The sequence below is a fragment of the Trachinotus anak genome, unplaced genomic scaffold (assembly GCF_046630095.1).
Source record: "Trachinotus anak isolate AG129_WGS33_773 ecotype Australia unplaced genomic scaffold, CSIRO_AGI_Tana_v1 ptg000032l, whole genome shotgun sequence".
Classification (NCBI taxonomy): domain Eukaryota; kingdom Metazoa; phylum Chordata; class Actinopteri; order Carangiformes; family Carangidae; genus Trachinotus; species Trachinotus anak.
In genome coordinates this window covers 24,858,525-24,883,430 of record NW_027273883.1, presented here as the reverse complement: position 1 = coordinate 24,883,430, position 24,906 = coordinate 24,858,525, and the positions used below count along the sequence as shown (strand labels likewise).

At 41.4% G+C, this 24,906-nt stretch overlaps 1 protein-coding gene across 4 annotated transcripts in view; it reads right to left on the bottom strand.

Moving 5' to 3' along the window:
- LOC139612544 (intermembrane lipid transfer protein VPS13B-like) overlaps positions 1-24,906 on the bottom strand; it is a 325,396-nt gene that overhangs the window by 7,882 nt on the left and 292,608 nt on the right. For all 4 annotated transcript variants that reach the window (XM_071468183.1, XM_071468180.1, XM_071468182.1 and 1 more), the window contains exons 47-61: positions 24,685-24,840; positions 21,967-22,233; positions 19,837-19,920; positions 19,086-19,261; positions 15,516-15,686; positions 12,043-12,250; positions 10,413-10,601; positions 9,589-9,735; positions 7,968-8,254; positions 7,194-7,321; positions 6,848-7,044; positions 4,186-4,304; positions 2,125-2,575; positions 1,148-1,300; positions 594-822 (exon numbers count right to left, since the gene is read on the bottom strand). In XM_071468183.1, the coding sequence (XP_071324284.1) occupies positions 594-822; positions 1,148-1,300; positions 2,125-2,575; positions 4,186-4,304; positions 6,848-7,044; positions 7,194-7,321; positions 7,968-8,254; positions 9,589-9,735; positions 10,413-10,601; positions 12,043-12,250; positions 15,516-15,686; positions 19,086-19,261; positions 19,837-19,920; positions 21,967-22,233; positions 24,685-24,840 (2,962 nt within the window). The remainder of the gene's footprint in view (positions 1-593; positions 823-1,147; positions 1,301-2,124; positions 2,576-4,185; positions 4,305-6,847; positions 7,045-7,193; positions 7,322-7,967; positions 8,255-9,588; positions 9,736-10,412; positions 10,602-12,042; positions 12,251-15,515; positions 15,687-19,085; positions 19,262-19,836; positions 19,921-21,966; positions 22,234-24,684; positions 24,841-24,906) is intronic.

Sequence of the window (24,906 nt, the reverse complement as noted above, 5' to 3'; positions counted from 1 at the left end):
TCCCAGAATGCAATGCTTCCAGGAGTCTCTCTCTCCATGATGACTCAGGAAGAGGGGAACGCGGTGAGGTGATGTGTTGAAATACGAGCAGAAATGAGGGCTCTAACGAGAGACAGCGGGAAGGAAGCATCCGGCCAGAACGGTGATTTCTGATGTGGAAATGTCTGGGTTAAATCAGACCATGTGTGGAGCCTCTGACTGCACAGGAGGACAACGCAGGAGAGAGGTACGGTGCCTTTATAGGGCCCGATAAGTCAGACTTAGACCTGGTGGCTGTTTGCAGATTAACCATAACATCCAGCCTACACGCACAGTGTGAAGCATGAGTCAGACCTTACGATAAAACTGTAAATTATGACAATGAGAGAATCTAAATCCTTTTTGGGGCTTTCAGTCATTCCGTTTTTTTTGTCTCTGGTGCTCAATAGTTACTGCACCTTTGCCACAAATAATGTGAATACAACATTATCAGACCAAACACAAACTGGCTTATAGAACCATTTGCTGTATGGGGTAAGTGATGTGGTAGTAGGTGAATATGTTTCATTTGAGAGAGAGAAGCAGCTGTGTGTCTCCCTCTGTCCACGACCTACCAGCTCTGAAGAGGGCTCCGGCAGCATAGTGCATGGCCAGAGCATGGACCAGCTGTCTGGCTGTGGTGCAGAGTGGCCCTCTCTCGAACAGAGAGAAGGAGAGAGGAGTGTGGTCTGAGGCGATGTACAGCTTCAGGGAAGCATGGATGCTGACCAGCAGGTTGACCGGCTGGATGGTCAGCCTCTGCAGCCGCACAGGGTTGACCAGCGCCTGCATTGACTGAAACACCTGGATGACATTAAATTCACAGTATTAATCATTTTTCAAAAAAACAAACAAAAAAAACACCTATATATATATATATATATATATATTATCATTTATCCCTGTCCTTTACAGTCATATGTCATCATAACATGACGTGATGATGATGATGATGATACAAAGGTAAGTGTGTAAAACACAACAGTAATACCGCTCCCTGCATGTCTGTCCCAAGCTGAACATACCACTGTGATTATAATATAATGAGAATGCAGTAACTAAGTAAAGTGACTAAAACATTGAGCCTCATCAGCTCCTACATGAAGACATTACGTTGTGAATAGTGCACCTGTTCGGGGAGGACGGGGGCTCCACTCCTCTGGGTCTGTGCTATAGCTGAAGCCATAGCTCTGTCGGGGATGTAGGTGTAGAACAGGGTTTTAATGTAGTAAACAAAGGTGTCTTCAAGGTAAACTCTGGCAGGCTGGAGCTGGAAGGTGACCTAAGGTGAATGCACACAAAGCTGTAATGAGAACTGCTGATTCAGGATTGTTAAGAAGGGATTAAACTGACTTTGACAACCACGTGAACAACTAATTTCTGTAGACACTGCAGTTTCCAAGTTTGTAGAAATATAATTTTTTATATTTCTTCTGAAGACTTTTTTGAAATTTTGCATCGAATGCAATTCATTTACTGTTGTATAGCTTACCATTTGTTAAAACAGGAGGAACATTCTTGTTTTGAGTTTCTTCCATCCCTTTTTTTGTAGGTTTTGTGTCGATGCAGCAATTCCTATACATTCTGAGCTATACAGTATATTTAATAATGAAGGTCGTATTTCATGGTGTTAAACATGTTAATAAAAATTTGAATAAAAAAATCGACTTGGACACACCGATGTCCTGTCTCTGAAAAGTGTCAATAGAATTTAGTCTTTTGACAATACCAAAAAAGCAGTAGTAAACAATTTCCTGCTAAATTATTATTACACCATTAAGCTTATTTTGTAAAACTTTATAGCAGTATGTTGCTAAGCGACTTATAAGGTAGTTGCTATGTAGCTATGTTGGTTTTAATGCCAGATACTATACTTTGGCTGCTGAGAATATTGCTAGACAGTACTGCATGGTGCTAGGGCACACGATGTGATTGCTGGAGGTACAGAAGCTTTTAACAACAGAACTGTGCTCATATAATTCAGAGAGCTAGAAAAAGAAATAATTCAGAGCTAATGTCCAGGTTATCAAAGTCACAGCTGAGTCTACTGTGACAAAAGAAATGTAAATAAAAAAACTTAATGAAGATTGAAGGAATGAATCCAACCTCCTCCATGGTGCATTTGTCTCCAGCCAGCGTCATCCTCAGCTGCAGAAAACAAGAGCATTTGAACTCCTCCAGGGCTTCAGGGGACTCTGTGGGGTTGGCATCTCTGCTCCACGGACCTCCAGGATCAGCTCCCCCTCTCTGATCCTGGCACAGCAGCACGGGGAAGTGAAAGCTGGCTCGGTTATACAGCTGGTTGTCTACTTGCAGACTGGAGCAGTAGAACTCAATCACAGAGGTATCAGACATCAGAGCTAAGAGGGGTGCTGCGTCCACGCCAGGGTCAACTGCCAGCTCCAGGGGAAGGGAGGTGGGTGCTGGAGCCAGGCTAAGGAGCAGCTTGGTCAATGTGAGTCTCAGCAGCTCCACAGAACCAGAGGGACTAGTGATGTCATCCCTCAACGCCACACTGGTCTCACTCAGGAGGACTCTGATGGACAGCTTGGAAGACCTGAAAACAAAACAGAAATTATTAATATGACAGCACATTAGGATGTACTGGAATAAATGACTAAAAATGCAAAAACTGAGTGTGGTTTTCAATTTCACTTTTGCTGTCTAAAAGCAAAAAAACATGACTACACTAACTATGCATGTGCGTGATGATTCTGATTAAAATAAGAGGCTGATCTCATTCATCTTGTACTGATGATATGTAATGAATTTCCCACCACCAGAGCACATTATCAAAGATCACACATGTAATTTGTTTACATTTACCTCATATGTGATTAGATTAATTTTCCTGTTTTGCCAAAATGGCGAAGCAGTTATGTGTTGATGTAATGGAATAAAGCTGTAATACAGTGGCCCTGAGAACTTAACACACTGCCACTTCAGAAAACACATGTGAGCACACAACACACAAATTAAGAAAACATCACCAATTTGACAACATGTGAACATGCACAACTAAACACAGAAAACACAGTCAAACACATTAAATGAGCTGCAAAGACAGAAAACACCCAGATACAGACACGTTGCAAATAGAGCAGACAGCAACAGTAATGTTGTATTCTGGAACAGTTTGTTGTTTCTATGCTAATTCAAGTTACTTAGGTTGACAATCCATCAGTGGTGTTGAGAAATTGGCTACGATGTCTAAAAACTTAGTTTTTGGTCCTTTTCCTTTCTCTAAACATTTTGATCAAATGATTGTGATACTACTCCAGACATCTACTGTTGACCCTTCAGTGTTTCACTGTGTTATTGTGTTTTCTGTGAATCAGAATTAGCAAAACTTTAATAATGATGAATTGTTTTGTTACAATTGTTCAACACTCAGTTTGAAAAAAAAAGAGTATATAGGTAAGTACAGACTACTATAAATTAGTGATAATTATAAATACACAATAAGTAAAAATATGTGAATGAATATGTGCAAAAAGTAAAAAAACAATGTGCGAGGTAGAATCGCAGTAAAGACATTAATTCAAAATGGAAACACGCAAAGTAGATTCAAACTAAGTTAAAAGTAAATTAACCATACTGTGTAAGTAAACTGATGAAAAGTGTCAAGTGGGTCAGTGCTGATGTACAGTACTGATGGAGATCTGCAGAAAAAGGAGCAGAGTGGAGCAGAGTCACTCTGAGGCTCTGACTGAACTGCTCCTCTGGCTGAACAGAGCAGTGTGCAGAGAGTGGCAGATGTTGTCCATGACATCTTCCTCTCTTTTGGTTGTGTTTTCTCACTTGGCACCATTTTTTTCTAAATGCTGCACACATATTGGTGAAGATGTTTTCTTAGTTTGAGTGTGTTTTCTGTATTTGCTTGTATTTTCTTAGCATGCAGTGCGTAATACAATGTTCCACTGTACAACAAATTTCACTCAACCCAACACAAGAAGGTTTTAGCGCCCTCCTGTGGTGAAAATGTTGCTTGTTTCTTCATGTTTGGAGACTAGTAACAGCTGCTGCATCAAAACATTACTGTTAACAAGACATTTGAAGTGAAGACAGTAAAGACACACAGGCAGATACACATATGGATGATTTCTTATGGTTCAAATATGTAGGGAGCATGAAACAAAAATAAAACCACTGCCTCTGCACACATACCTGCTGTACTGGTTGATTACAGGATCCACACTGCCCTCTGGTGCCAGAGACAAAACCAGGGTACCGCTCTCATACACTACGCCTATGTAGAGACACCCAAAGCCTGGCAGGAACACCACCTGAACAACAACAGAATACAAATCTGTGGTGAGATGTATTAAGACACTTTCACACAGCCACGGACAGAGAGAGCTGCACGTTTCACCTTGAATAAACTTTCAGGAGGCGGCTTAACACATTGACAGATTCATAGGTCAGCTCAGTGATCTTCTTATGTGTGTGTGTGTTTAAGAGCATACAGGTGTCTGACTTTAACCTCCACCACTCCAGGTCCAGAGTGATCAGCCCCTCATGTGGCGAAAGGAAGCAGATCCCTGCTGAACACTTTGCTGAGCAGTCATAACAAGTCCGACCTTTGACCTCTCCACCCTACCACAGAGGTCAGACTCAGACCTCACAGTAACCAGAGATACGCAGCCTCAACCTCAACCCCAACCTGCAGCTGGCTAGACACAACACCAAACATTAGACACACTACTCCTTAACATCTTGGTAACCACACTATTACACTGACCAGACCCAAAATACTTAAGACTAGCTCACCACTCGACCCCAGTGGGTGTACACACACACACCACACACACACACACACACACACACACACACCACACACAGACACACACACACACACACACACACACACACACACACACACACACACACACACACACACACACACACACACACACACACACTTGTACTTCCATCTTTGTGAGGATTCTCATTGACATAATGCATTCCCTAGCCCCTTACCCTAACCTTAACCATCACAACTGAGTGCCTAACCCTAACCCTGACCTTAACCTAAACCTAATTGGGTTTAGTGAGGACCGGCCAAAATGTCCTCACTTTCCCAAAATGTCCTCACTCTGTTAGTAAAATACTTTTTTTGGTCCTTACTATGTAGCAAGTACAAGTACACACACACACACACACACACACACACACACACACACACACACACACACACACACACACACACACACACACACACACTCTTGAATGTTTATCTGTTGACAAGTGCAGATGCGATTTGATGAAATGTTACATTCCTTTGCTTGGTCATTAAATCTTTAGTTAACAAAAGAAAATGCACTGTATATTTTGCATGGATGGAAGTGAAATACTCTGAGATAAACTCCTGACATTTTTACACCATATCCTACTTACACTACACAATAAAACTGAGTACATCCCTGTGTAATATTACTAAAATGTTAAAAGATTCAAATATATCCCATCTTACAGTAACTGTATCATTTTTAAGTTGTGCAGGGTGTTTTATCTTATGTATAGTTGAAAACAAACTGGTTAGATAGACGACATTGAAAATAAAGACCCAAAAGTACAACCTGAATGCCACAAAAGTGAGTACACCTGTGACCATTGCAACAGAAGTGAGTTTATCTGTGATCACTGGAACAAAAGCCATTACACCTGTGATTTCCAATGAAGTCTCACTGCATGCACAAGGTTATGAAATAACCTGTGAACCTTATTATGGCTCCACATGATAAGGACTTTCTTGGACAGGTAAGAAACAAGTTAGTGATACCTCATTAAGATGAGAGAAGGTTCAAGAGCATCTGTAGGCTACTGAACATGAGCTGAAAGACAAGTGCAGCAGTGGTTAGGAGGCGTAGGAGGAGCCATACAGTCAAGAGCTGAAGACACAGTGGCCGTCCTCGAAAAATAACACCATGCACAATTCCCTATTTAAGCACCCTTGTATTGAAAAACAGAGGTAAGTGCTTCTAACTTGGCAGGATTATCTGTGGGAACTAGTGTTTCAATGATTAATCGGACTGCGTGAAGGACACTGCATGAAGTCAACATGTAACAGATGGTGTCCAAGAAGAAAACCAAAAAACTGCAAAATGAAACTTTGCCAAAGAGCATGAAGATGCCTGGTGAATACTGGCAGCACATTCTTTGGTTAGATAAAACCAAAATCAATTTGCTTGAATCAGACAGGGCCAAGCATATTTGGATTGGCCAGGAGTACTGCAGTGAATCATGGAGGTTGGAGTGTGCTGATATGGGGCCGCATTTATACAAAAGGTGTAATGCAAGTTTGTATACATAAATACTGAATGAAAAGATGACACCCAGTCTCAAGAAGCTTGGAAGAAGAGAGTGAAATGTTTCAACATGACACTGATCCCAAACACACTGTAAACATCACACCAGCTTGTAGAGAAAAACAGTGAAAACTATGACCTGGCCAAGTATGATTCCTGACTTGAATCCAGTAGGAAACCTTTGGACTACTTTAAAGTGAAAGGTAGAGCAACAAAATCCATCCAGCAAAGAGCAGCTGAAAAGAATCATCTGTGAAGAGGGGCAGAACATCTCTCCACAGATTTGTGTCAGACTGGTATCATCCATGCCCTGGAGGATCACATCTGGCATCAAAAATAAAGGCAGACATGCAAAATATTTAAAAAATAAATGAATAAATCTGACTATAGAAGGGTGTACTGACTTTTGTTGCAGTTGGTCCTTTCATCTGACATTGAAAGGATTTGTAATAGTTAACATTTGAGTGATACTGACCAGGGGTGTACTCAGTTTTGTTGTCTACTGTAAATGCATGTTCTACCTGAGTGCCGAGGCAGTTTATATCTATGGGGTCGGTCCAGTCAGTGGTGATGTGGCCTGAAGTGGTTTTCAGCAACAGTGAGGGCAGCATCTCTTTCTGCCTGCACTCAGGGAAACTGGAGAAGTGGTGGTAGAGCTCATGGTGCAGAGAACAATTAGCAAGTAGAGGACGGCAGTAGACCTCAGTCCTTGGAGTTTCTATGACAGATGAGAGAGAATAGTACAACTGAAAAATAACAAGTTAACCCAAAAGGTTTGTGAGGGCTAAGGAAATGGAAAGCCTGGAGAAGATCTGCAACCAGATGAGAGGAGAGTTGTTCAGTTGTGTCTGACCACCCCCTTCCTACCTTTGACATTTTCCTTCAACAGCAGTGGGATAGGACACTTGTTGTGGATCAGCATGCGAGGACATGGGTCCTCATTCAGGGTGATGTATGTCACCCCAAGGTGCTCCTGATATGTCAGTACCAGGGCTCTGCAAAACATAAATAAAAACATTAATAAACAAACCCATAAATAAAGTTTCCACAGACAACTCATATGTCAGCCCCTACTAACACACAGAAGAGAACACACACCCACTGGCATGCTGAACGTCACACTACTGCTGCGTCCATTTGTAAATCTCTTCATTGACAGACCACTAACTGAAGTCAGGCAGTGACACACCATTATGCTATGTGTGTGTATGTGTTTGTGTCCATATTTGTGTTTCTGTTTATAACTGTCTGGAAGCACAGTTAGTGCACAAAGACACAGTAAATGAGTGAAGCCTAGATTAAAACACTAGAACACAAAGGTATGTGTGTGAAAAGAAATTATTTGCACATTGGCCTATATGTTCTATGTGCCACTGTGTCCCACAGAAAAACGAAAGAGTAAAAGAAAGTAAGAAAGAAAGACATGAATAGATTAGAGGGATCGATTGCACAAGACAATCTTGAGAGATTGACAGTGGAAATGTTGAGGGCATTTCTCCTTTTGCTTCATCTCCAGTGTTTAACAAGCTGTGACTAGCTACAGTACCTCCCTGCTTGATGTCTTGTGCCAGCTGGGGTTCAGAACCCTGCTCTAAATGGACTGTTACAGCCAGCAAACCACAAATGCTCCACTTCACCCACCTGCTGTTTAGGCCAACTCCAGAGTCTAGTTCCCCAGGAACAGACAAACTCTGCCTGGGGAAGTCTGGTCGAATGGGAGCAGGAAGGCTCCATGCTGCAGGTCCGACTCCAGCATCAGGTTTGGGAAACAAGCTAAAAAGCATGTGTCTGAGTGGCAGAGGGTACTCCACTTTTCCCTGGACACTGGTTTGAAGGAGGTCCCAGCATGGCACTGAGCAGGGCTTGGCCAGGGATGACTCTTCAGAGGGAGCGAGGCTGAACACTGTTGTCTCTGGTATCTCACAGGCCTGGGGAGAGACCATAATATAAACATGTTGAAAGGAGGGGGAAAAGAGAGGAAGGAAAGAGGAGCGGGCAGAAAGGAGGGAGATGAGAGAAAATAAAGGAAAATAAAATAATTTAAAGACAGATGAGAAAGGAAAAAAAAAAAAACTTTGAGAGAAGAAAAAAGAACAGAGAAGAAAACAAGGAGGTGAGGAGAACAAATGAGAATAAATGGGGGTGGGGGGCTGGGGAATGGGGGATGGAAAGAAATTAGGAAAGGATATGGGATGAGACATGGAGTCAGACACAAAAAGAAAGACAGACAGAAGAAGATGCAAGTGATTACAACAAAAGATACATGGTAAAACCACATTGTTATTGTACTCTCTTCTTTCTCCCACTGAGCTTAGCGCTAAATTGGTAGCAGAGAAGCCCTGCTGTGCTGGTTTAGCAGCCTGTGCCCAGTGAGTAGTTGAGGACTATAGGGATTAGGCTCTAAGCATGATGAATAGACCAACTAAAAAGGCATTCCTAGCCTTGTTTGTGGTCTGTGTTATTGTTAAGCCCAGTGCTTGCTATTAGGTTTTTTAGGCTCTTTTCTTTTTTAAAAGTTTTTCAGTCAATTAGTGGCAACTGGCAAGCTCTGCCATCCTTCTTTAAGGGGATCTGAAGGCTCGTTAGATGACATCACTACATTGTTGCTCTCTTTGGGGACAAGCAGCAGATGAAAGTGAGAAGGGAAACCTGCATTCAATTCTGGGTGTTTGTCTAATGTCCCTATGAAGTGCCATTGCCACATTGTGAGAACGGAGGAGGGAGAGAAGGGGGAGCAACATGATCTGATGGAAAACGGCTTGCTATGTGCCTGCAATGTGTACGTGTGGTTGTGGTGGGGTGGATGTGTGTGAGTAATGTGCGTAGGGAATATACTGTATGTGTGAAGCTTCAGAAACTGCAGCAAGACAGGACGGACACGATGCAGGACCATGCACACATACATTAAAACACACATACACACACAGGCCTTATGATTATGAGGTAGTAGCAAGGAACGGAAGCTACGGGCTGGGACTGACATTATTTAATAGAGAGCTGGAGCAAACACTTCAGCTGGAGGGGACTCAGACACTGGGCAGATGTTGTGATGTATGAAATATTTTCCTTGAAGTGCCATGAAACCTCACAAGCTCCAGCATTATGTCAGCACGAGGAGTTGCTTTACATGTTTAAATAAAGGTGGAGAAGAAAAACATATACAAAAAGATTCTGTATTTGGGCTTTTGATATTTACCAAGTACAGTTTTGGCATGATTGACATCATTTCGTGTATGTTCATGTGAGCATTCATACACAGTACCTGGTCATCAGCTCCCAGTGCGTGGTCAGTCAGCAGAGGCCTGTACTGTATTGTGTAAGGAGTGGCATTGACAAGAATCGTTCTGTCTTCTATCTGCAGGATCTGGATGCCGTGTCTCACCACAGACGACACACAGAACTGACACAGCTACAGGGGAAACAAAAATCACTAAGTTGTCAGTTATCAATGATCAAAAACAAAAAACGAAACACGTTGCTTGAGAGACGTGCATATCATCTTCTTGTGGTGAGATGCAGAGCTAATAATAGATAGATTCAAAATTGTTTTAATAAAAATGTCCTTTCATTGCTCTCTGTTCAACATCTATTCAAAACTGTTTTCAGTTGACTACATTATTACTGCCTTTTAGTAAAAACCTTTTCATGGTGCGGTCTGAAGCCTTAATGTAAAATTCAGTGACTTTAAATGACTACTTCAAGACCTAAATTTTACTCCCTCCTGCCATGACAATATTTTTTAACATCACTATACCTTTTTATGTTCTTTTTTCAAAAATCTGTTTCTCTTTTCCATTTTACTGTTTTGGTATCAGTATATATCTAATCAAGTGAACAGTTTGGTTTTAACTACAGCTGGCTTGTGGTAGAAAAACAACTGATGAATAAAAACAGCTGAACACCACCGTGTAATTCAATAAACACACCAGAACTTGTAAAATGCATTCTGATATATTACTACAAAGTCCCCCATTAAAAGTCTAATGTGTCTTGACTTGATAATTCAATAAACTTTCCCTGTTTGGAATACACCCTTTTAAATATCAGCAAATTCATGATTTCAAGTATGACTGTTTCTTGCCTCACCTTCTGTTTTCCAGGAAAGGCTCCCAGGGTGATGTCGGCCTCCACATACCCCTCCTCATCCAGAGTGACCACCTCTGAGCCTGATCCCTCCTTCCATCGAGGAGAAGTCAAGTCATGGACCAGTTTCAGTGCTGTAGACTTGTGGACGGTGTTAGTGTGGGCCCAGTAGATACCAATCTGGAAGGCTTCCTGGATGGTGAATGGTGGGTCAGAAGGAAAGATGTGAAGGTAAGAATGGGAGATTGACAAATGGAGTAAGGAATCAAATGTCAAATCACTGTCAGTCATGTCATACAATTTCTACCATTAAAACTGACTGTATTTGATTGCATTTTGGAAACAGTCACATGCTAGGGTCAAGTGTGGCTTCATTTCCAACATCTCAGCACAGTGTTTCTGACAGTGTCCATGTTCCCTGCATAGCTTTTCAAACAGTCCTGGCAAATGAAGATTACATAACCTCCATCACTGTAGGCTGTGTTATGAGAACATAATTTAAGAGCCCCACAAATGCTTGAGTGACAGCTGTTTCAGCATCATAAGGCTCCCTCCCTAAACCCATCAACTCTGAGAGTCACAGCAGAGACCAAGTCCTCTCTCAACTTGTTGTTCCATGATAAATAGCAGGGTGCTATGGAAACAATGCTTTATTTGTTTCTGTTTCACAGGCTATTACACATTTACCACTTTTTATTTTGTTTCTTTGTGCTGAACCGTATCAGCACTTGTTCTTTGATATGCTGCCTTCCCGCTTAGCTCTGGGTTAGTGGCAGAGAAATGGGTTTCTGTGTGTGTTATGTTCCACAGGGGGAAAACCATCTGCAGACCTCTTCTTCTGATCTCAGAGACCAGTGAGAAGACATGCCTACAGTATATGGTGACAGAGCTTGGCTTCTGATAAATACTTAGGCAGGGAATATTGTTGTAATGCAGCTCTGGTGAATGATCTCAGGTTTTGTGCTTGTTACTGTAGACTGAAATGAGAAAAGAGCTGGTTTCATACTGAAGGCTGTCATGCCACAAAAAGACAAACTTCCAGGTCTTGATCTGAAAAAAAATATATCCTTAGTGCAACATTAAGATCACCATAGACCATGAACTCACTAAGATTTGTAAAGTGTACGGTCTATTAATGTCTTTCAGAACCAGAATTAGTTTTACATTTGAAAGTTGACATTCTTGCAATATGACTCCTCTGATGTAGCATAGCATGGTATGTAAGTATTACATAAGAAATCTAAGTGGTAGCAGAACCTTTAGAACAGAAAATTTGTTTTTCAGAATCTATGTGAAGTTTAGTTTACTTGTCCTGTGGATTGAGATTGAGAGAGATTTGTGAAGTGTAAGAAAATAAACCTGATGGTATCATCAGTTTCTTGATTTGAGCTTTACAATTGTTACTAGAAAGCCTACATTACAACTGGAAACATGGGGTGCGGAAGACATGGGCAATTACCTGGAGGCCTAACAAAAGATGCCATTAACTTGCATTGTGGGAAATGTAGGATTTAATGTTTTTGGACCTGGGGCCTAAAAGTTTGGATACTATGGCCTTAGTAGCTTTAATTTGATTACTTTTTAATGTGTCACTTGCAGGATACATATAGTGTAAATCCTGTAAAAACTCTACCTTGAAGTTGGGTGGTACAATGACCTTGCCGGCTGGTATCTGGAGTACAATGGTCTCTCCCTCGAAAAGCCAGAGGTCCCATTGGGAGTGGTTGGCCAGCAGGGCCCAGGGCAGCAGCTCCACCAGCAGAGTGTTCAGGCCAGACTTCCAGCAGGATAATTTCACCTGCATGGGACTGTCCCATTGGGCAAGAGGCTCCAGCACAGACCTTTTTTGGGGGGGCACATATTACTATGAAAATCACACTAATAGCAATAGAGTAATTAGATTTTACTGCAGTGACATGTTGACAGGTATACAGTATATGACATAATGAAGAAACCGGCACCCTGTTCCATTGTACGTAGGGATATCAGAAGCTCCAGATATTCTATAATGAGGTTCATGAACTGATTTCCAAATTGCCAAACAGTGTTGTTCCTGTTCCCTGCCCCCCTCTATAATAGTTTTATTACATCTAAGAAAACACTAAACTAATTAATTTCTGCCTGTTTCAAGCAAAATATGTAAATGCTTTAAAGTGGAAGACTACTCAGAGACCTGATTGTGGATTAATGAGATGCTGCATAGTTTGGCATTAGAAAAACTGACATAAATATGTACGGCATATACAGTTTATTATGTATTACACTTTTTCCCACTATATAATTACTTAATCATATTTTATATTGTGCTTGTTAAGTTTCTGTTTCTGAGAATGATGTGTTATTGGGGATGGGAGGGAGGGTTTTTGTAAATGTTTGTTCTGATAATCTAAAATGACCAAAAAGCCAACAAACATAATTTTGAAAAAAAAAAAAAAAAAAACTAAGACTGATCCAATCATAGACCTTCAGAGCCAGAAGAAGCTGTGGTGTTTACAGTAAAATAGTCTATGCTGTGGTTTAGATAAGAGTAACAAACAAGCAAGCAGACATGCTGAACTTCTACTGTGCTGTGCTTGTGCTTGTTTCTCATATAGGCTACTGCAGTAGGGCTCAGCGGCACAGTAAACTCTTCAAACATATTACTATAATGAAATATATATATATATATATATATATATATTTATATATAGACAAAGAGACAGACATAGTTACCTCTAATGCAAAAACAAACAATCATTATTGTCAGATCAGTTTGGTAAAAAAAAACTTCTTTCTGCTCAATCACCAGGATTATAGATATCATTTCCCCTGTCTGCTCATGTACTTTGGCTGTGGACATGTTTTACACACTGCCAAATACCAAGCAGCACGCAGCCTTAAACAGGTATTTAATGTGTCATATATAAACAAACATTAACAATATGCAGACCATTAACACACTGCCTCATGAGCTAAACAAATACATAGAAAGAAACTGTCGGTAAATACGTTATGCAATACAAACAGAGAGAACATTTGAAACAGCATCTAGGAACACAAATGGGCATGTTGAGGCACAGATTAACCGGCAGACAGACAGAAACACACAACCATTTTTCCACCAATCTCTCCACAACAGTCATTTCACAGTAATCATGGTCTTGTGAGCCTTAAACAGTGCCAGAGGAGAGCCAAACAAACAGTTCTCTCAGATTCAGTCCCCCCTCCATAAGGCTTCCTCCACTCTGCTCAAACTACCAACCTGCCACCTCAAACTTGTCACATACCCAAAGACTCGCTGCTGAGGAAAGGGACCAACAGGCTGGTTATTCTTTATCATTTACCGCTCTGTGTGTGTGTGTGTGCATGTGAGTATGTGTGTGTGCCGTGTCCTCAAGGCTGAGGGCAGCAAAGTGCAGGACTCATTAATCATATTTACAGAGCTCACAAAAAAGGTGATTGAAAGAAATGTGCAGAGCAGCTTCTGTCAAAGCTGCCGACTCTGGAGTTAAGAGTTTTAGAAGTGTGAATTTTGAGAGGCGCACTACTCTGAGCACACACAGCCTGAAGTTTGAGCTTACCCTAACCCTAACCGCTACAAGATGTTTGTTTAATGGTTGTGGAGGTGTCTTGCTGCCACTAAAAATCCAACAGAGAAAGAAAAATACCATTTACCACTTTCAACTTCCTCTGTCCCTTTAAGACCCAGTATTTACACACTTCCTGCCAAGGAGTTCGGTTGGTTTGGTTTCTCTGCTGTGCCACAGAGACTGAGCAGTCTCCAAACAGCAAACTGTGTCACTGTTATCAACATTAAGGAAAAATATACAAATTAAACTGTGGGTTTCACTTGCTGTCCAAGTTCTCAGTGTGTTTAGAGATAGCAATCAGTGCTATTAATTCTTTAATGACACTTTTCCCCATTTTCTCTTTCCATTTTTTCCTTATACTCCTTCACATAAAGTAGCAGATTTCTGCCACTTTCCATGATGGGAAATGTGCTTTGGCTTTTCAGTCTGACAGAGAAACCCAACACCGAACAGCAGATAGCAGCCCTGCACTGACACCTAGTGTGTGTGTGACATTTAAAGGTGAACAATGAATATGGCTGTGTGTGTATGTAACACAATGTTATGAATGTGTTTGTACACATGTGCTGGGCAACACTCTGTGTGTGTGTTTGCATATGTATAGAGAGCAGAGAAACCCAGGCAACCACAGGCAGACATATGGCTGTCTTTGTAACTCGGAGACTGTGGGAAAGCATGTGGCTACGTCTCCTACCGCTGCTATCAAGATGTGATTGCTTGGTGACAAAAGATGAGTCCCAGAGTGACATATGTGGGCGGATTCACATGGGAGTGCTGTCCGATGGTATACATAAACTCATGCGTGGGTCACATACTGTTTACACACACTTGCACAGATGCACACATATACAGTATACACACTGTATGTTCTGCAAATCTGTGCCAAGTTTTAAGTGAATGCAAGGCCCTGTGACTTGTTTGAGAAAGTGGGACAGTCTAAATCTCCAATCTGTGGGGACTGCAGTGGGATCACAGCTAATGTCTGATGCATGGCTCTGCATTGTCTTTGCAGTTAACTGTTTTATTATGTGAACAAAGAGCAACCAATAAAGAGAAGCCTCCCTCATGAAAGGCTCGCTTGCACAACTCTGTGCTTTGAGGAGAGATGCTGCAAGAAGCCTGCCATAAAAAAAACTTACTGGTGGGTCTTGATGAAATCTGTGTTATGAAATCCTAACAGCCAGATGTACTGCTTGTCACAGAAGTGCTAAGATAAAGATGAAAAAGAATCATACATGTTGACTCGTTATAAAGGATCATGAGGTGTCAAGGTGTCCAGCTGGAATATAGCTCATGCAGTCATGACGCTGTGAGAATGAATCTGGCTCGTTACTTGCATAATGGTCATTATTTATCTATCCTGATGCGCTTCACTCGTTTATCCTACGTAGGTGCTTGTAAATGCTGACAGACTTTATAAGATTTGTTTCTAAGCAGACGTTCAAGAACAATCATGCAAAAAAACATTCAGTTGCATACACTACATTTGTATTTATCCTCACATTCATGACACATGTTAAAATTTGCAGGGCAGTACCTGTCGCTATCTTTGGTGACGTAGGGCCATAGAGACTCAGCGGAGGTTTTCGGACCATAGAAGTCAGCCAGGATGTGTTTCAGGTTGTCCTCATTTCCAGTCTTATTCACTATCTGTTTGATCAGGCTGGTGGAAACTGGCACAGCACAGTGGGAGGCATCTTCATCCTCCCTGAAGGGCAAAGCACAATCACAAAATCATTACAGATTTCTCCAACAGGACCTGAGTCTGAGTGTGACACATGCTTTTTTTTGTCTATGTGGGACAAGTTTCCGTTTGAAATGGATACTTCACAGGAGAATGTTTTATATAAATATTTTCAGTGATTCTCAACCATGTGCCATCTTTAGCCAACAGTGTGTAGGTTCTTCTGCCAGGCCAGCACTGTACAAGCTCATTTCATTTTGATTATCTCCTCCTCCGGTGAATAGCTTGATAACTGATTGCTTGAAATGAAAGCCTACATAGTTTTAGGGTCATAAAGGCACATGGGTTGAACCACTGCTGTATTTTTTGTCAGCAAACCTGGCTTGGAAGCATGTTTACTCATTCTATGCCAGAAGCAATTCAAATATACTTCTTATTTCACTATAGAACAAGACATCTCTTGACAGCATCTGACTATTCCCATTGTTCTGTTCAGAACAATTAAAGTGACCTCCGGCTAAACTCTGCGTTTACCCCGAAACTTCAAGCAGTCTGAATCTGCCTTTTGTTTTGGACTTTTCTTCCTGACACACTGTCTAGCCTTACAAACAGTAATTCACAAAGATCACAGGAAAAGCTAAACAGCACTAAATAATCCTATTGGATACCTCAGCCCCAGACACTGGTCAATTATGGCTTTACAACAAGGAGAAAAAAAGAGCTAAATCCAAACACTGTAATGGCTTCTTCTCTTTCACTAGACAGCATCCAGTTCCACTTGGCTAAAGCAAAGCAGCCCCCTTACCCCAGAGCAGTAGTTTATTAATAGAGCCCATTGTGCTATAAAAGGAACACAGGGGCTGTTGCTTATGGATCTGGGGCAAGACAGAGGAGAGGGACAAGGTGCTGACAGGAAGCTTTTCATCCAGAGCAGTTCCTGAGGGGGGAAACTGGAAGAGGCTTCTGATTGTAACCCTCAGTTCTCTAATGTGGTGGCCAATATGAGGAGAGCAGGACATAACGGTTCTGGTTAAGACTTGTCTGTGTCTCTTGTGTCGCAGACCGCAGCTATGCTCTCTACCTCGTCCATTAGAGCCCACAACTATGTGTAATTACAGGAAGGAAAGATGAGCTGTTGACCAGTGAACATTCAGGACTGGATCTGTCCCAGAGGGTTGGGGTTGTGGGGGTGGGCTTTTGTTCATGTGTGTGCATATAAAATATGTATATGTGTAAAGGTACATTTACAGTTGTGGCTTATAGTGCGTGTTTGTGAGGATGAAGAGGGATGAGGGATGGATTGAGTTGGGCAGCTAGGAGAGGGGGGTACGTAAGTTTGTGTGGTGAGAGACAGTTTAGGCACTGGATGGTTTGTAAACACAAGGAGCATTGTGGTTGCAATCCAGAAAGACAAGACACTTAGTTGTTTTTGAGCTTGTTGTTTGTGCGCATGAACGGGCAAAATATATTCCCAGTCACTGTATGGCCACTGTGGTTCCTTTAAGGCAGCTGAAATCAAAACAAACTTTGTGACCAGATATCTAAACACACAACAGTTACAGCAAAAAATTATCTCAGGGGGAGTCAATTACACTCAACGTTTACTCTGTTTATTCAGATCACCACTAGTTGCTACCAAAGGGGTGATTTCTCTTCCATGGATTTGCATAAGACAACACAAATTACAGATGTACAGATAACAAATACAGTAGGAGCAACAACAAGACAGTGTGTACATGTGGGAATCATTACCTCTGGGGCCATCCATACTGAAACATAAACACTCATGTTACTGAAAGACACTTTGGACCAAAACATCTGTCATTTATACACTATGTATGAGACATGCTACATGAGGTATAGTTGTGATGTTATTAGACTATATAACCATCATATGCATTTTTTATGGGTAAATTTTGATGCAGCTTAACATCTTGACAATTGATTCAGCTTAGTGGAACCTGCTATGGTAAATTATATGAAGAGTTGAGGATGTGGACAATATGAGAAAGTGAGAACACACACTGACAAACTGGGATGGAGTAACAGTAGTGATGTATGTGACAGACTCTGCCCATGATGAAGTGGCGACTGTCACACTTATGTTGGCACATAGCTAACCAAGACAACGACAGACACAGACCACACACACATGTGATGACACATATCCACATATCCTCCCACGCAAACATGTGTGCGCACACACACACACACACACACACACACACACACACACACACACACACACACACACACACACACACACACACACACACACACACACACACACACACACACACACACACAATTGAAGCCAAAGCAGGGCCAAAAACCTGCTCTCTGTTAGGGTCTGTATCTAAATGAGGTGTAATTACAGTCCAGCCTGACATGTTGGAATTGGAGCTGTGTGTCAGTTGCTGCCAAGCTGGCTTCCTGTTCCCATGAAATGTGCCTGGATACCCCTGGATCATGTCTTCATGTTGGCTCACAGAAACCAGAATGTGGTGTGACAGAATCTTAAGTAAGTGTCTCTCCATCTTCTCTAAATGGAGACATAAAACACCCATTACAGCAGACCAGAGTCGGACACTGTCCTTTGCAGCAGTATGAGCTGGTTGCTGATGACAAAATTTAACACTGGATTGAAAGATGTAAATTGTCCAGTGAATCTTTCCTGCTCATTGGTAAAAAGCCAGGAAGGACCCCATTCCTAGATGATATTGGCACTAGACTAGCAGCTATCATGTTGAGGGGTCTGGTGGATCACAGCTTAGAAACATACATGTACTAATGCATAATTAACTTGATATGGGTCACACAGATTGTAAAGTGCTTAGGTGTTAATGATGCTATACTGTATAGGAATACAAGAACTATCTTGTGTTGTTTATTTCTTAGGTGTGACATGGCCTCTCTTCCCCCTTTTTTTGTTGTAAAAGTTGAAACCGTTGTTTTGTTTTTCTGTTTGTTTGTGTTGGTTTATGTGTTTGCGATGTTGTGCTGCATATGGGAAAGAGAAGAATTGTGACTTTGATGGGGATGTGATTTATCCCTCTGTTTCTCCAGTGTATGGCACACCCTTCCCTTCTGATGCTGTCTGGCCTGTTGGCCTGCCTTGTATTTTTTATGTGTGATCCAATTAATGATATTGACCAAAAAAAAGCCAAATCTGCTTCAATTCTGAGTTATGTTAATATATCATAGACTTTGTAGAAAGGTTAAATTATTGTGGCTCATGTAGATTTGTGTACTTGGTCTTGCAGTTGAGATAGTTATCTCATTATTTTTAATAATATCTACCTTGCCTTTAAAGGATGGAAACTAAGAAATGTATAATTTGGGCAATATAATATACTAGGTGGTCTTAACGGATGATGGATTGCCATATGGGTTTCGTTGTTTTGTTTTTGTTTTTTTTTTTACCTGGCCTGGAAAGTGAGGTGGTGGGTGATGTCAGCCTCAGTGTTTAACAGGGGCTCCTGGTGGCCCTGTCCATGTATCAACTGGCTCTCTCTCAAACCCAGACTCCTCTTCTCTATGTGGATGATTACCGGATCTGGCAAATGGCTCCTCATGACAAAGAGTGGACTGAAGACCACCTGAAACATGGCATTTACACAGAGCAATCATCAGTGAGACATACTGCACTAACTGAGTATAAAGAATTAAACTGGCAAAGGTAGTCATTTGAATGTAGTAATGGCCCCGTATGTTCAATGATTGTGCTGTCATGAATCCTTATAAAGAATGTTATTTTTTCCTTTTGGACTAATCAGTGTATCCTAATCAGATACACTTGGGTTGAAAATATAGCAACAAATACTATAACAACAGTACAGATAAAGCAAGTAAAAATAAACAACCAAACCAGGCTGGTTTGATCACTTCATGTCAAAATATACAAAACAAGTGTAGTAACATTGTAATGTTTTGATACAGTGAAGTAATTAATAATATGTGTCTGTCATTATCCACCCAGAGTTGGAGAAACCTCTACCTACTGTATAATTATACAATAACAGTCATAGTGAGTTCAGTCAGTGCAGGTGTTAGTCTAAGGATTGGTGTTGTAACTCCAACACCAACAATAGATCTTAGGACAAAAAAACTTAACATTGCCCACAATGTGGAAATAAACATAGTGCATGTAAGTGTGTGTGCATGAGATACTCACGACTCTCTGCTGCATGTGAGAGTCAGGCTCAATGGTGATGAGAGTGCACCATACATAGAGTAAAGAACCACTGGAACAAGGCACCTGGAAGGAGACAAACAGGCTGTGACTCATCTCAACAATTCAAAACTTTTTCAGAAAAGATATTTATAAAGAGGTCACTCTGTACTTTGGAGGATTCAGTGTTTTCATTGCAACTCATATCTTAATCTATATTGCAAAGGGTTAACAGGAAAATGACTGATCACAGACTCTCAAGGGCAACTTGTTGGTGTTTGTGGTTAAAATAATATAATATGGGTTCTGATGACTTAAATGCCTTTACTGCTCCTCACTCACAGAAAGGATTTTTACTGCCTCCATCAGTGACACATTATCATGTTTTGTCCTATAAAACTTTGTTTCTTGGCTTCTACCAGTAGTTAAAAGTTAAGTCTCCCTCAAAGCCTATAACACAATATAATGGCTGAGGCGACTGACAACTGTTAGTGCTAGATAATGGGCCATTACAGGCAGTTAAATCCTCGCAAGATTTAAACACTGAGAATATGCCCACCGAAGGCTAAGCGCTCTTAATATGGCACTGGTGTTTGTGTCATTTACTCCTCTTTCCTCATGAAAACCTTTGGATGCCAAGGCACATTACAAGTGGTCTAGTTTATGACTGACTGGGGACTTCATTTACTGGTGAGGACAACAGAGTGGAGAAAAGAGACAGAGTGAACATTCAGTTTTAATATACAGTCAGTTGCAAAACAGCCTTGTTGGGATAAGGGAGTGAAACTTTGGCAATCAGATACTCTATAACCCTGATCCACCAAAAACACCCACAGCTGGAAAAAGGTCATGATGACCTCTTGCACTTTGTCAAAAAAAAAAACTGCAGGAGCAAAAAAAAAAAGAAATGGTGAAAATAAGAGATAAGGAGGAAGAAGATGAGATAGGCAACAGACATCGACAGAGGAGAGGGTTCGAGGGTGGAACAGGTGGATAAGCTGGATGCCAGGGGATGAAATAAATAAAGAGGACGAGTTCACAACTACAAGATAGATGAGTGAGCTAGCGAGTGGGCGAGAGAGTAAAAGAAAGGGAGGAAACAAGAGAGTGAAATAGGAAGCAGATAGAGATAGAGAGATCTAAGGATCCAGCTACTAGTCCAGGCAGCTCTCTCATTTAGAGCCAACCCTCCATATGTGTACTGAATGGCTGATCTGAGGAGAAGAGATAACAGCAGAGGTTGGAACAGAGTCAGAGATGTTCAGACCCACACAGAAGCGGGAGCTGTACAATAGCTAGCTGTTAACAGCATGGGGCTTATAAAAGAAGAAAACAAAGAGAGAGGGGCGCACAAAGCCAGAGAACAAGAAAAATAAAGAACAACAGTAAAGACAGCAGAAATGGAGAAAGGAAGTGATCGTCTGGCACTAATCCAGCAGTGTGAAAATGCCTTCAAAGCCTGTCCCTGTGCCCACATATCAGCTAGTGTTTGGTTATGGTTAGCGTTGTTATGAGAGAGCATAAACTGTATTTTCTCCCTCTCAACATGGCTGGGTTATGGGTTGGAGGGCCTTTGTAAGCCTATCTGAGGGGAAGATCTCAATCTGTTCTAACAGTGAGTAGCATGCAAGCTCTGCCACTGTGGCCACCCAGGAGAAGAGGATCCGGTCACAGTTGGTGGTCTAGTCACCAGTTCCAAACATGTGTGTGTGGATGGAGAGCTGGTTGGAGGTGGAGTGTGCAACGTGTGTGTCTGTCTGCATTTGTCTGGGTAGCACATTCAGCTTCCATTTGGTCAATCAGCAACATGCACTAATCACATGCACTTTTCTGTCTGCCAGTCTATGTGACAAGCGAAAAAATGTATGGCGAGGACATCCTCAGATATTTTCTGATGTGCAAATGTAGATTTGTGCACTTGGTCTTGCAAGTGCTTTACAGATTTGAGTTGTATGTAGCCAATAACCAACCAACAGTAAAAAGCATCTTCATAGGTCGTTGGGGAAAAGGCCCTAAACAAGCACCGTCTCTGTCTGGTCATGGAAGTCAGTTCCAGTGTCAGATTGGGTTTATGGCTGGAGTAAAAAGGTCATGAAGCCTGTCCTCAGAAAAAGTTTTTTTATGTTAACGTACCTGTACAACAGAGCTGCTGCTCCCTTTGCTACTCCTCTCCAGCTGAACATCCTGGGACCAGTCTTCATCTCCTCGAGCCCTCACACACAGCTCTGTCATCTCAGTGTCCTCCAGCACATAGGAAGGCAATTTGGCCCCAGCCTCCAGGCAATCACAGTGTTCCCTAACCACCGTCTGACTGTCAGGCCCCACATAGTGCTGCACCACCCGTAGCTCAATGTCCTGAGTCAGATAGCTGCACATTACCTGCCGCCCACAGATTATCACCTGGAGTTAAAGACAAAAGAGCAGAATTGCTACAATTAAATAGAATAATTAATCTCAAGTAGAAGGAAATAGACACCATGCCTTGAATGGGGATAGACTTTCTGTTCAGCTTTGAGCATGGCATAACAGAGAGGAAGTTAACCTCTAAACTTTAACCACAAGCAAAGCAGAGTTTGACCATTTCACCATTTTAGGGTCACTTCTCACAACCTGATAGTGGTACAGCCTGTCAGGGATGATGAACATCCTAAACCAAAAACCCATCTTTTGTCCATCTAGATAAGTTCATAGAAATAGCTTGCTATTTAAGTATAGTGTGTGTGAGAATTGCTACATGAATACAGTTAGGAACAGGGGTTGTACTTTTTTAAAAAACCTATAATTGGGAAAACATCCTCTGTTAAAACTTTCTAACCAAAAGGTCACTAGAATTGCTTCGTTTCTGAAACCCTTCTGAATCAGAACAGCTTAAAGTTCAACAGTCTTTGCTTCTCTAAATGAGTCTTAACGCATTATGCAGCTGTAGCTGCACTGCTGCTATCTCTGTTTTTATTAAAGGGTTGCTATACAGCCTGACTGCTTCCTCACTGCCTGACAGTTTTCTAAGGTCCCTGTCTATCACTCCATATATACTATGCACACACATGAGTGCACACATACAACCTTTCTTTTCATCCTAGCTCATGTGCCAAAGATGTACAGACAATAAGCCTCATGCAACATCATTTTCATATTCTTGTCCTGACATAGATTTTTTCTAAGAGGCTTGTTTGTTTGAGAGCTTCAAGTAAGATTCACCAAACTTTCCTAAGTGGTACAGCCTTCAGCAAGCCATGATACACTGCTGGGTGCAACAGAGGATTATATATATATTCTCTCTCTTTGGATGAAGGTTACATCCTTGGAACTGGGAACCTTGGGAAAAAACAAATCATACCTGATCGTGACAGTGGTCATCAGTAGCAGCCCTAAGACTCTGTCTGTACGTGTTGCCCACAGGCATCAAAGTGTCCCCTCTGTATGTAATTAGAAAATGCTTGTGTGTGCAGATACATGGTATTTATATGAGGGGGACTTATTTGAGGGCTTTTTTTTAACCACAGTCAATGTGCGGTGCTAATATGAATGACAAAGAGGCCGTCACAATAAAAGATCATGGGGTAACTAGACAGAGACGGAGAGAACAGCAGTGTGTGACACAAGATGAAGTATGCTCATGCAGACAGGAGCCAACTTCTTGTGTAGTATCAGCCACTGTCCCACTATGAGGCTTTGTGTTGGGAATTGGATGTGACCAACACTCCTACCCTATTGCTGGTTCCAATGAGAACAAGATGTAAGCAGAGTCAGGGACAGACAGAGGAAGGAATGTGAGAGACCAAGTCTGTTTTGTCTGGAGGACGAGAGGGAGATATGTACGACACTCGACACTGTTTACATAACAAAGTGTCACCGCTGTAATCTGATGGCATCTCTGCATTTTTAGGAATACAGCAACTCTACCTCCTATTTGTGGAAAAATCCAAACATGATTCATTACTAGACTTGGTTTAAAAAGGTGAAAGCAGCAGGTTTATGATTTCCTGTGCTCTTCTTTGAGAAATGATGGAGCACATTGTGTTTTTGGACAGCTTCAAGCTAATGTTTAGTGCTGTACAGCAGATTACAAAACCTGACAAAAGCAGCTGTGAAAAAACTACATCTTAAGATAGAAATGGAAAAAAAAAGTGGATATTAAAAAGTCCTCATCCAAAAACGAACACTGGGAAAAAGGCCAGGCTTCCATAGCAGCAGTCAGCAAGAATAATGTGTTCCTGCTTCCTCTGTGGTAATGAACCGCTTACAAGATTTTTTACAGGTTAGCAGTGAGAAAATCCGCAGGATCCCAATACTGTATTCTTGCTTATGTTGAAAAGTTTGGTCCTCCCATGTATTTGCACCATAAACCTTCACTTGTCATTTAAAAAGTGTTGCCAGTGCTGTGAGTCTTTTCTATAAATTAAATCTGGGTTGGGTAATGCTCTCCATTATTCGAATTAACCTTGATCTGACTATTTGAAAGGAAAAATGTCGAACTCTTTGTACACTAGAAGATTTTAACCCAGAAATACCAAACATGACAATGCGGTGACAATTGAGCAAAGGTGAATAGGCATTGTGTTAAAAAATTTTTTTTTTGTCAAATGGAATGTGTTCCTAGATGTTATATTTATGTCATATCTAGAATAAAGACATTAATTTCATGTAGCCGATACATTTTTAAGTGAATTTATAAAACTGTAATGTTTGTGTAATGATGGTTGCAGGATGAAGAAAGTAAATAATGTGTTTACTAAATTTTTCTTTACTTAAATATTTTCTCAAAGCATATATTCAAGAACTTATGCACGTTTAGAATAGAAACCTGACCAAAACAAATGCAACAACAAAACAAACCAAAACCGACAGTACCTGTTTCTGGACACCACTGAGCTGCACCACCTTTATGATGAGTGAAGCAGTGAGTCCTTTATACTGAATGGTCCTCAGCAGAGTCCCTACGTTGTCCACACTGAAGGCCTCTGACCAGCGCCAGTTCCCCCATCCCTCGATGCAGATGTGCAGCAGCTGCAGGACAGGACAGAGTAGGACACACACAAAAACAGAGACAAAGGACACCTCAGAGGTTATTCT